Raw genomic sequence first — 12,783 nt, 5'->3', positions numbered from 1 at the left:
GTCATCCTGCTGTGACCTCAGAGCGGCGCTGGGCTTCCTGCTTCATGCCGTACATAAGGAGCTGATCCACAGTGCAGCCGTCTAACCTGACAGAGAGGCCGTGAATATGAAACCTTTCCTTCCAGTTCTGCTGCTGACGTTGCTCTGCAAACTTCCACCAGGGTTTCCTTCTGAGGACAACTCGACTTTTAACTGTGAGTAAAGATCTGTTTTAATTTGTTTTAACATCAGACGTAGAAATAATGATTGATTAGAATCACCGACAAGAGAAGGCAAGGTAAGTTAATGTCTACAGCACATTTCAATGGGACAACATTTAAAAAACAAACAAAAGTACACTAGAGTGGCAAATGATTCAAAATAGTACAAGGGATTCCTTAAAATATGGTTATGTTAATAAAGTTAGACTGAGATTAATAAAAAAATAAATAAAACAGAAAAGCACCCACCCCCAACCCCCCCCCAAATTTTTTTTCAGTTGTTGCTAATCCCAATACTTCAGCAAAAATAATGTTTTTAGCTACTTTTAAATCAGACAAACTGACCGCAATGAAATCATGACCTCGTTGGCAGAGCTAACGAAAGGAAAGTTGGAATAAAACCTACTAGGGTTGGGATAACGCTGTCAAACGCCGTGTTCCAGCACTAACGGCAGTTTTATGGGAGTTTTTTTCCAGATTAGTGGAGCAGAAGAACTAAAAGCTGCTCCTCCATTGTTGGCTCTGGTTCTGCAAAGTAGATCTGATCCAGTAGACCTGGGAGGTCTGGCTGTCGATTCACTGCCAACCAGTCTGTGATGTATTTTGGAGCGAAGCCATTCTGAGATTCATAGACAGACAAAAGGATTTTAAAGTCTTTTCTCTGAGATACGGGAAGCCAGTGGAAGGTCTTTAGAAGCGGGCTGATGTTCTCTACTTCCTAAGTTCTAGTGAGGACGCAGGCAGCATCATTCTGGATCTCAGCTGCAACTCTGATCTACTTTTTAATAAAACCTGTGAAGAAACTGCTGCAGGGATCAATTCTACTAAAGATGGATGAAGCAGGAAAAAATAAATAAATAACCAATAAATTGAATTAATCGTGGTGTATTCTTTAGTATAGAAATTAATTGAATTGTTGGGTCAGGAAATTGATACTGACTCAATCACCATGATTTACACCCCTAGTTCACAGTCACCTGCTGAAATAGTAACATAAAGCTGAGAGTCATCTGCATATTACAGTGAATTAATTAGTTGTTTTTTTTAGAAAACATACAAATTGACACAGATGAACAGGTCCATGCCTTTGGAATGGGCCGGCAAAAACCAAGGAAATCCAAAGTTCTGATCTCAGTCCGCCTGAAGCTGTGATAGAACAATGGTTGGGTTCTTTCTTTTGTTCCAGCCTCTTCCTTCAGAGAACTACTCATCTCATCATTCCAAGAGCGCCTTTGGACGGTGAATAACGGTGGACAGAGGTACCCTCACTCTTATAGACTGGAGATTAATCACCAGGAAGTTTAGGCTGAAGAAAGTTCTTACATCGACCAACTTCTTTTCACAGACGGACAACTTCCCTGCACTCCAGGCTCAGCTTCAGGTTTAATTCACACACTGAGTCTCAGGAGATTTCCAGGGCTGGAGAGGTTTTCCACTCTGCTCTACAAGTCCTGAAAAACAGAGCAGAGCAGAAATACCAAAGGAACGTCACAGTATCTGGTAGGTTTGTTTTCTGCAAACACTTTTCTTATCACCTCAAATTCAACATCAAACTCATTTTGACACACTGCTGTACTTTTAAAGCATTTAGAGACAGTAAAATGTAACTGATTTTAAAGCTCATACTCAGACGGCATCATAAGCTGCAGGTTTCACTCGAGTACAATGGCATGACTTTGGGTCTAACAAGGGGCGGGGGGCTTGAGGACTCCAGTTGTTCATATATATATATATATATATATATATATATATATATATATATATATATATATATATATATATATATATATATATATGTATATATATGTATGTATTTTCCACTAAATAAGGGACAGGTACTTCTATTTCTAAATATGGAACAATTCCGTTTTTCAAGGGACGGTTGGCAACCATATGCTGGGCTTTTAATGTGTTTTGTTTAACTAGATGAGTTCCGGAAATGTAACATATACCAAGCTAATCAACAACATAAAATTAAACAGAATGATCGAAAACTCGTTCTAAGGCGCTAATCTTGTTCTGTGGTTCTCCAGGGGTCAACAAGGGTTCATTTAAAGATGTTTTCAGAACTGATTGGTGACCTGTAGTTTATATCTTTAGTTATTGTAAGTTGAGTTATAAGTTGTTGCTGACTTCCAGGCTTAGGTCTACCACTCAGTTTGAATATATGAAAGTTCCTTATAAAAATAAGAGGCAGCAAAAGGAAAACTGAATGAGACAAGACCTGCATGATCTGAGAGTGATGGAGGAATAGAGATTAAAACATGTTAAATGTTCATTTAATATATTGTTGTTACTTGTAGCTCCAAATATTGTGGTGTTTAGCCTTTCTAGTATTTAATCAGGTGAGATAATATCAATGATAATAATAATAATCATATGTATTATGCTATTATATGTGTTTGGAAGGGATTTTGATTGTATCATGTTTGTTTTAGATCAGTGTAAGATTGAAAGAAGAGGAAGAAGATTAGAAGACTGATAGAAAATATATGAATATAAAAAATATGAGTAAATATGTAAAAATGGATGAAAGCGTCACTGTCCCTGTTTCCTATTTTAATTTTGATAATATATATTTTTTTCTTATCTACGAGCTGGAAATGTCCCCAGATTGGATTTCACAAATCTGGTCACCTTAAACTAATCATTGATCTGTTTATCAGACTTTCTAATGTCTGCTTTAGATGTGACGCTGTTTAAGATATAACCAACAGTATCAAAAGGTCTGGCTGCTTTAAAGGCTCTTTTCATTTTTTCCAAGAACAACCACTTTCACTAACGCATGATAAACAGCCATGGTGGTACCAGGTTTACAGAGAGAATAACCAATCATTAATGCATATTTTTATAAATATATTATAGTGGGATAATATAGGGGGTCGTAGCCCCCGTATTCCCCCCTGATAATAAGGCTTGTGCTTAATTTTATGATTGTAACAGAACTGCTGTCATGGGAAGACTTGGAGCTGCTAGCAGAGCTGTCTCAGTGTCCAAATGAGACAAATCCCGTCATCTGTGAAGGAGGTCACCACAGCAAATACCGCACCGCTTCAGGAGTCTGTAACAACAGGTAGAAAGACTGAGAGATTTAGCTTTGCTTATATTCACGGTTAAATTAAAACTTACTTAGATTCAAATTTGAAAAAAATATATAAGCCGGCTCTCCTGCTCCCTTGGGGGGGGGGCGGATTTCCTGGGTTGGCCCCTCCTGGGCGCCTCTGCTCTTGGGGTCCCTTTGGGCGTCTGGGGCTTTTGGTCTAAGTGCTCTGGGGGGGCGCCTCTTCGGCTCTTCACAACCACTGTTGAGCATTTTTCCTTTGGATAAACTTTAAATGCACAAGTGCACTTTCACAAACAAATACAGGTGCTTAGAGATTCACTTCCATAAAGATAGTCCATATTCTTATCAAGGACCAATCAAGGACTAGGCAAGGACCCTTTAAGGAAAGTGGGGGCATTTTGAATGGTTACTACGGAAGCTATTTTTTTTCAAAATTCCACTTACTAAACGTTCTTTATGTTTGTATAATGAAGGAACCAAATTCACCCCAAACTGCAGGATGAGTGAACTCAAAATAACAGTAAATGTTTGCGCCCCTCAGGATAAATATTAGCAGATTTTACTGCAATCTTTTTTGATTCCTTTTGATTCAGGGAACATCCCGACTGGGGAGCAGCCAACACGGCCTTGGTCCGGTGGCTTCCAGTGGAGTATGAGGACGGAGAGGAAGAACCCAAAGGCTGGAATCCAGAACGGCTCCATAATGGATTCCATCTTCCTCCGGTAATCTGAGCCCAGCCTGCTGACAGGACAGTGGAAATAGACAGAGCTGACCCTGCAAGTCAGCGCAGTGTTTCCATTTAACTTCCCAACCTGTTTCTGGACAGATAAGCTCCTCAGGTGGAGGCTGGAAAATATGGAGGATGACACAGACTGATGCTGTGCTTTAACAGGCAGAATATTATTCTCTGGTATTAATACAGGCTGCTTCCGCCTGTTTGGATAAACATTCATCTCTTCCAGACAGTATGTGGAGCTGTTCTCATCCTCATACAGACTCAGTCCTCATTTCTGGGCTCATTACGCCTGAAGTCAACTTATTAAAAGTGCATCAGCTCTATGGAGTTTTCCTGCACATATAGGAGCAATAAGTTCCTTTTTGATTGCTTGAGGTGGACTAGTTAGTTAAAGTTAGTTACATCAGCTGTGAAATTTAATGATATTTAAAATTAGAGTTAACACTACTCCTCTGTGGAACGTCAGCGATCTAATTAAAGCATTAAAGAATGAAACAATAACCAGAGAGGCAGGTTTTCATATGAAACCTATAAATCGTAATAAAAAGTGGATTCTGTCCACAGCCTCGGAGCATCAGCAGGGAAATAATAAGGAGCTCCTGTAAATGGACAGACGATGACTACTCTCAGCTGCTGGTGGACTGGGGTCAGTACATAGATCATGATGTAACCTTCACGCCGCAGAGCATCAGCGGCGCTGCTCTCTGGACGGATGTGGACTGCAATAAGACCTGTGAAAACCTGCATCCTTGTTTTCCCATTCAGGTAATTTTAACACACAAAACAACAGCAACAAAAAAATAAAGAAATCTTCCTTTTTTTTAATTCTGTGTTTGTCATTAATTACTTTCTATGTTAGAGTTCACTTTTAAACATTCACATTCCTTCTGTAATTTGCCATTTGGCATCCTTTTCTTATGTTGTTAAAAATAAAAGTTAAAATACTGTTGAAATAAACCGCTGAAATGAGCAGCTGTTTTAAAACATGTTTAAAATCTCCAGGGGAAAAAAGCACTTTCCTACTTGTTTTGCTATTTTGTTGCTCTCTGCTGTTAAAGCGGCTGACAAAACGATGGAGCTAAAAACAATCGGATGTTTCCACAGATGTTTTTTAGTCCTTATCAGAGAGAGAGAAGCAGAGTCAGAAGGAAAACATCCTCTGTCATCAGATGACACCTTTCAAGGACCTTTCAATCGTTGGAGGCAGCTACAGCTCACACTGTAAGATGAAACCGCAAGGATTCGTCGTACAGTGCGAGTTCACAGCCCACGATGTTTGTTCTCCGACTGTGCGACCCGACGCTCTGATGCGATCTACCTCGCACTGTACGTCTAAAAACCAGGTGGGACAGGCCCATGCAGATGATGTGCATCTCCTCTCATCATGTGACGTGGGAGCTGGCTTGGGGATAATCTGCCTGGCTGTGTGTTTTCTGGACGGTGACTTCTTTTACAGTTGCCTTTTCTATGTCTGGTTCTGTCTCCTTGAACCCCAGTGGGCCTCAGCAGATGGCCGCTCACACTGAGCCTGGTTCTGCTGTTGGTTTCTTCCTGTTCAAAGGGAGTTTTTCGTCTCCACTGTCGCTACAAGCATGCTTAGTGTGAGGGATTGCTGAAGAGTCAATGAGTCGATGCAATCAGCTGGTTTTTCTTAGATAGAAAACTTCTAACCAATTTGACTGGATGATCTGGTGAACTGGAAAGTGACCTGAGATGATGTGTTGTGAATAGGTGCTATAAAAATAAACTAAAACTGAACTGAATCAGCGCTAAGGTCGCTGGAGGAGCAGTTACCAGTTTAGCAGGGTCACCAGAGATGGGAAGTAACGAAGTACAAATACTTCGTTACTGTACTCAAGTAGATTTTTCTGATATTTTTACTTTACTTTACTTCTTATTTTTATGGCGACTTTTTACTTCTACTCCTTACATTTTTACACAAATATCTGTACTTTCTACTCCTTACATTTTAAAAAATTGGCTCGTTACTTTAGTTTTGAATCATTTCAATGGAGTTACCGTTATTATTTTTCACGTCATCAATACCAAATTCTATCTAATTGGATGGGAATCTACGTTGCATTTGACGCACCGCTACAAGATGAATCGACAGATTCGGCGGTATTCATTGGCGGCAAATCATTGCAGCTTGGTGGCGGTGGCGTTAGCATAGTAGCATGGACGACGAGATGATTGAAAATGAACACAACGGAGATCTAGTCCTATTGGCAGACATCCATTTAAAATGTAGGCAACGGCATGAAAAAAGTGGTTTCTACTTTTACTTTTATACTTTAAGTAAATTTACAAGCCTGTACTTTGTTACTTTTACTTGAGTAAAGAAGTTTAATCAGTACTTCCACTTTTACCAGAGTATTTTTTAACACAAGTATCTGTACTTTTACTCAAGTACAGAAAGTGAGTACTTTTGCCATCTCTGACGGTCACTTAATGCCACTTTGGCTGTGTCCGAATGTCCGCCCTAACCTCTAAATCCCTTCATCACGATATAGAGCGGGGACTATATAATGCTCACCGTTGGTCACGTAACTCCGCCCCCCCACATGGTGCATGCACCATCTTTGTTATTTGTCGCTGCTGTTGCTATATGTGCCCGTCTAGTGACCATGGATAATTACTTCTTTTCAAGGTGAATTTTTGGAAATTTCGAGTCCACTACTTTTTCCTCCACTAGACGTTCAGGCACTGATCTAAAATGATGTATCCACTATATGTGGATTAGGACGCACATCCGGACACCTATGTCTATGTCATTACCACTGAATCACTGGAATGTATTCTGATTTTATTGTTACTTGCAGACTGAGGATTCGCTCTGCATGCCTTTTCACCGGTCCAGCCCAGACTGCCCCATCAGGTCCATGTCTGACAAACTCCAAACTCTGCAGCGACAGCAGCTGAATGCCATCACATCCTACCTGGATGCTTCTCTCGTTTACGGCCATACTCCACGACTTCAGAGCGCCCTCCGTAATCTCACGGGCCTCAATGGAAAACTCTCGATCAACAACCAATTCAAGGACCAACATGGAAGAGCTTACCTTCCCTTCGTCACTAAGACGCCGTCGGCATGCCGCACAGATCAACAGGGAGAAAGAGTGGAGTGTTTCCGGGCTGGAGACAGTCGGGTCAATGAGGGTCTTCCTCTGATTGCTTTGCACACTCTGTGGCTCAGGGAGCACAATCGAATTGCAGAGATATTGAAGTGCATCAACGAGCACTGGAGCCCTGAGGTGGTGTTCCAAGAAACACGCAAGATCATCGGGGCCCTGCACCAGGTATGTGACTCTAGAAGGATCATCGGCCAATTAGAGCTTTTAAAGCTCATTCATGATCAAGTTGATACTCCTAAACCAACGAGGTCAGAATTCACGCAACACTGCAAAAGAAAAATACTTTTATTAAATATAGTTCAAACACGCCTGTTTACTGATAGTGATATTATGACTTAAACTTTGACAACTTTTATTGAAATGTTTTATACACACAAAACGAAATACCATTTTGTACAACTCTCATCACATTTCCATTTCTTAAAGTACAGTAGTGATCAAACAAAACAGTGTGGAAGAAAAAATAAAACATGGTGCAAAAAAAAAAAGGCACTGATATGGAAGTATAGAAGCTCATTGGTAGAATTCCCTTATGACAGAAAGAAGGCCACGATTCACACCATTTTATCATCCGGAGGGGGGACACATTTAATTACAAAACCAAATTCATACAGCTGTCTTAAACACTTCATACATCCAGCGACACATCGTCAAAATTCTGTTACCCCCCACCTTCAGTCCATTTCAGGCTGCATTTATAGTTTCCTCATCGCATTACATAACTGCACATGCACAGGAATATCATGTCGAAAGCTTCCTGGAATTCACGTGGGCTGGTCTGCGTCAAAGTCACTCCGACCCTCAAAGAATGTTTATACAGATGTTCTCTGTATAAATTAGATGATGTTCTCCTCATTCATCATCTAATTGCGTACGAATAAGTAATTAGAGACCTTATTATTGCTAAGACTCATACTTGAACTTCAACATGTACTGTTTTGTTGCTAAGTAAGTATAGACCCATGTGTGAGGATATAAGGCAATAAAACTGCTTCTACATTCCCCCCTGTAGTTTCTAGCAAATGAAATACTTTGTTTCATGTTACATGGTGATGTGAATACTACGCGACTAAGTGCACTTACATGTATGTGAAGTTTAAATGAAAAAAAACTTTAGCGTTACCGACAGCCTGATATGGATGGAAGTTGGGAGAGCATAAAATATATATGGGGCAATTTTGCAATGTTTTGGTTTGGTGTTATCAGTGCGATGCACAGTGCAGAGAAGCTGCTGCAGAACCTGCTGGTCCTGCATTGAATGCTGTGAAGCATCTTCCCGGAAGGCAGCAGGGAGAACAGTCCATGGTGGGGGGGTCGGGGGTCTCATAATGTTACAACTTTATTCTCAAAATAAAAAAAAAAATCTCTAACCTCGCCCTAATACTCCGTCGTACAGGACAAATGTCTATAACTTTGACATGACGTTTACATTTTTCTAACACTCAGTAGTTTGATATTGCTGACCTCTCAGCACCTGCAGCTCATCTTTCTGCCCACAGTAACTCTAATGTCAGATCAGGAGGCACCTGAAGATGTCGTTTGGGATTCTGAGACGTATGTAGCTTCATTCTGTTTAATGTTTCAGTGTTATTCACTCCCAATGACCTAAATTAAGCACTGCTGTAACAAAAGATAAACGAATCATTGAGCGGACGACACGCAGCCCGACGTTCCATGTTTACTTGAGACGAAGCTGCTGAGTGCAATTACACATGAAAAGAGCATCCAAGAGTCTCAAAGGTCAAACAGCTAATCTTGTTACGTTCCTTGATTGCTTTTACTGCATGGTAGATGAACTCACTCTATTCTCAGTATTTATACAGTTTTTTACAGAATCGTTTCATAACAGGAGTCACTGTTTACACATTTATCATTTATCTTCTTATACTTCTTGATGTTCACATCAACCAGTTTCTTTTCCATGGGGGAAGCTGTTATCAGAAACTAAAAATACATTATTAAACCAATTAAACTTTTCATGTAGAAGCATTTTATACGTCATGTTTTTTTTTCCCAAAGAGGTGAAAACAAATAGATAAACATTAAAAGCAGCCTAATAAATAACCAGGTAATCTAATCAGGAATATATGGAGGAATAGGGAGGAGACATGGAAGAAATGGAACTGGCCAAATGCAGATAATAGAAACATTGATAAGAAATTATAAAGTAACAAAAGGCGTAAAAACCTTAACTGCAAATGAAAAAACAATAAAAATGCAAAGAATCAACAGATAAAATACAAATGAAGAGATCAGAATATGAAATTGTTCAAATTATTTATAAACAAAATTTAAAAAAATGAGAAATACAGATGCATGATAATTAACTACATAGTCAGCTTAATATATACGTCTTTATCTTAAAAACATAATGGTGGTCTTGAAGGTATTGTCGAGGATTTTAGCAATTTTTTTAAAAGACCCACCATCTCCACTTTAAAAAAAAAAAGCACATGCACAACCCTGTACCTGATCCCGGGAGAGCGTGCACGAGTCCATTTCTCCTCGTGCACGCTCTGTTTAAAAGCTGCTGTTCTCATCTCATACAAGCTTACTGTGTCCGACCGTCCGCTCTAACCCCTAAATCCCTCCATCACTATATAGAGCGGGGACTATATAGTGAACTGTATAGTGAACTCAGTTAACTGACCATTCAGACAGATGATCACTGCTTTTTGCTCCCTGTTGGTCACGTAACTCCGCCTCCACTGCGCGGAGCCTGCAAAACCTTTGTTATTATTCACCCCTGTTGGGTAGCAATAGCCTATGGCGACAGCGGGCCGCAGTGACAGCAAATCCCATAATGCTTTGCGAGGAGAGCTCTCCGTGAAATTCTGGCCATTTCTCAATTCCCTAGAATGCGAGTACGTATGTATATTCTAGGGGTGGAACGGTTCACAAAATCCACGGTTCGATTCACGGTTTCGTGGTCACGGTTTTTGGTTCGGTATATGTTGATTATTACACCGAAATACCATAAAAATTAATGAAATTAACGAAAATATCCCCAAAAATTAATGGATTGTAAATATTTTTAATGATCCGCGGGAAACCCTGGATCATTTCCGCATGTTTTGCTGCTTTGAATTTAATCATCTGGCGCATGCCCTCTACGATCTCCAAGGAACTCAGAGCGGAGCGACGGGAGCCACAGTGGAGGCTGTAGGCTTTGCTTTGTGCAGCCGGTCTGGAGCGCAGCGGGGCGGAGCGCTGACGGAGTATGTGGGATTTCGGGGTTAGCATGACATGTTGGTCATGTTGCTGTTAGCATAAACAACACGTGTTGCACAATGCTTGCACACTGTTGCACTTTTATCCACAACTTTCTTTCCGCCGTCATCGTAGGTCACTCTAAATGCAAAGTGGTCCCATACAGCAGACCTATAAAGTGCTGCTGGTGCGTCTTCCAGCTCCTGTTCTTTCCCACTCGCCATACCCACACAATTCTCCACAACAACTGATTTTTTTCTGCTACACCCGGCTACGCTGCTTTGCTTCTTCTTCTTCTTGTTTACTACTGGTGGTTGGCTTTGGTCGCAGTACCGCCACCTTCTGCTCTGGAGTGTAAACGCTTCGCCTATGAGAAAAAGGAGCAGCGCATGAACCGAACACAACACACGCGAACCGAACCGAGACACTCGAACCGAACGGTTCGGACGGTTTTCATAAACCGTTCCATCCCTAGTTCAGTATATTCTAGTATGTGTATTCATAGTCTGGTCTTCAGAAGCACACAGGAAACTCTGGACTCTGGGAGAATGGGAGCATGCAGCATAAATCTGGCTCAATCGGAACAGAAACGTGCTAATGACATCACTGCTCGGCTCGTCTGGAGCTGCATTTCACCTCCTGTTATTAATAGTCTCTAGAAAATAATAAATTCTTACTTTTTCATTTAGTGGGGGAATAATAATGAACACATTCAGAAAAACAGAAATCAAATGAACATTTTGCCAAATTAAACAAAAAAATCACCATCAGAGCCAGCGGTCCATCACACATGTCTATGCAGAGAGAGGGCTGCTGCAGACGGGCTAACGTTAGACCTGGCTGCCATTACCCTCGGAGCTCCGCTGATTTAACCTGACTCCGCCAGATGGATTTGCTGGATTTGCTCAGCATATCCATCTGGAAACCTTCCGTTGAAGTAATTTTGGGAAGGAGTGAAAATACTGGTTAGCTGATTGGCCTATGTTGGTGATAGACGGGCCAAATAAACCAATCAGATCAACGAAGCATATGACGTACTAACAGAGCGACGACGAAAACACAACCACAAGCCAGGCATGTTTACCCTCAGCTTCCAGACTGCAAATGAACCGCGCGCATGTGCAGGGATTGACGACGCAGGTTGATCACGCTGGAGTCAGCTCCCTCAGTTGCTGAACCTGCCACAGAGAGCCTTGACCAACATTACGAGGACCCACTCAAGCACAGCCTGCGTGTGTGGAGGGAAATCTTATTAGTTTGAAAAAAAATTCACAATAATTACTATTATTTGCTCACATTAGCTACGTTTACATGCGCAAAATTTCCCCGATCCGATCCAAACCTTGGTTGATCGGAAATTCAAAATCTCCGTTTACATGGACACTAAATGAAATGATCCGATCATGACGTGTGTATACATGTACCAAGCATTGGATCAGATTAAATCTTTTAAGCATGCGCAGAACTTCCTGCCAAACTTGGCAGTTCTGTCTGCGTCTGGTTTTTGGGAGGCCTGACAAACGATGCGCTCGGAGCGAGCGGAAAGAAAAAAGGAGAGAGGAGGGAAAAAGCGCTTGGCAGCGAAATGTCCGAGAGAAAATGTAGAGAATGAGCGATTGAACCGGCGTGGGAGAGCGAGTGGGCTTTGGAGAGAGAAAAGAGGAAGAGGAGGAGGATAAATTCCTGCTTCCTGCAGCTTTAAATGAACTTGAGTGCATAAGTCGGTGTTCCTAGACTCCTCCCGCCATGTTGTTCACAACAACAGCGAGAGCGACCAGTGGTTTCCTGTTGTTGACAAGGCGGAAAAACGTCACGCTGACGTCGCACACATGCACAGTGAAGATTATTTTACTCTTAAGATCCGAATGGGTGTTTACATGGACGCCAATCGGAATGGCGATCGGCAAAAACCACCTCTCTCTTTCGGAATTAAATTTAGATCCGATCGGACCGAATCGGATTAGAATCTTCAGTCTGACATGTTTACATGAAACATTTTTGATCTGATCAGGCCTTCAATCCGATTAGTTGTGTCCATGTAAACGTAGCTATTGTCATTGATTCTTTGTAGCCTTTTTTTGTTCCATTTGGATTGTTAATTGTTGTTGTTCAAAATGTTGATGTTTTACCATGATTTTTAAGCTCTATAGTGGACCACAAGGGGAAAAGAAAAAGTTGAAAAAATATATATATATTATGCAAATTAGGCAATGGCGTCATTCAGCGACTTCTAGCGACTTACAGCACAGCCAATAGCTACTTTCCTCACAGAGGAGTTGGCAACACTGGTCTGCCGTTCTTGTGAATTGGAACAGCACTAGGGCTGAGGCTGATGACATTTCACGAGCACATGAGAACGCACAAGTACACAGATTGAGAAACGGCATCTGTCTCAAAGTATTTTGCAATGTCAAAAGGTAAACAGCAAAGTATATTTT

At 41.1% G+C, this 12,783-nt stretch overlaps 1 protein-coding gene across 1 annotated transcript in view; it reads left to right on the top strand.

Annotated features, from left to right (window-relative positions):
- The first annotated feature begins 96 nt into the window (after nt 1-96).
- Nucleotides 97-12,783, top strand: part of tpo (thyroid peroxidase) — a 41,015-nt gene continuing 28,328 nt past the window's right edge. Inside the window, exons 1-7 of the mRNA XM_038307066.1 lie at nt 97-194; nt 1,387-1,459; nt 1,546-1,700; nt 3,144-3,273; nt 3,858-3,987; nt 4,566-4,766; nt 6,824-7,300. Of these exons, the coding sequence (XP_038162994.1) occupies nt 107-194; nt 1,387-1,459; nt 1,546-1,700; nt 3,144-3,273; nt 3,858-3,987; nt 4,566-4,766; nt 6,824-7,300 (1,254 nt within the window). The 5' untranslated portion in view covers nt 97-106. The remainder of the gene's footprint in view (nt 195-1,386; nt 1,460-1,545; nt 1,701-3,143; nt 3,274-3,857; nt 3,988-4,565; nt 4,767-6,823; nt 7,301-12,783) is intronic.

This window comes from Cyprinodon tularosa, unplaced genomic scaffold, assembly GCF_016077235.1.
Source record: "Cyprinodon tularosa strain WSP-4 unplaced genomic scaffold, ASM1607723v1 ctg6, whole genome shotgun sequence".
Lineage (NCBI taxonomy): Eukaryota > Metazoa > Chordata > Actinopteri > Cyprinodontiformes > Cyprinodontidae > Cyprinodon > Cyprinodon tularosa.
The sequence above is the reverse complement of the archived record's forward strand: the minus strand, read 5'-3'. Positions and strand labels throughout refer to the sequence as shown.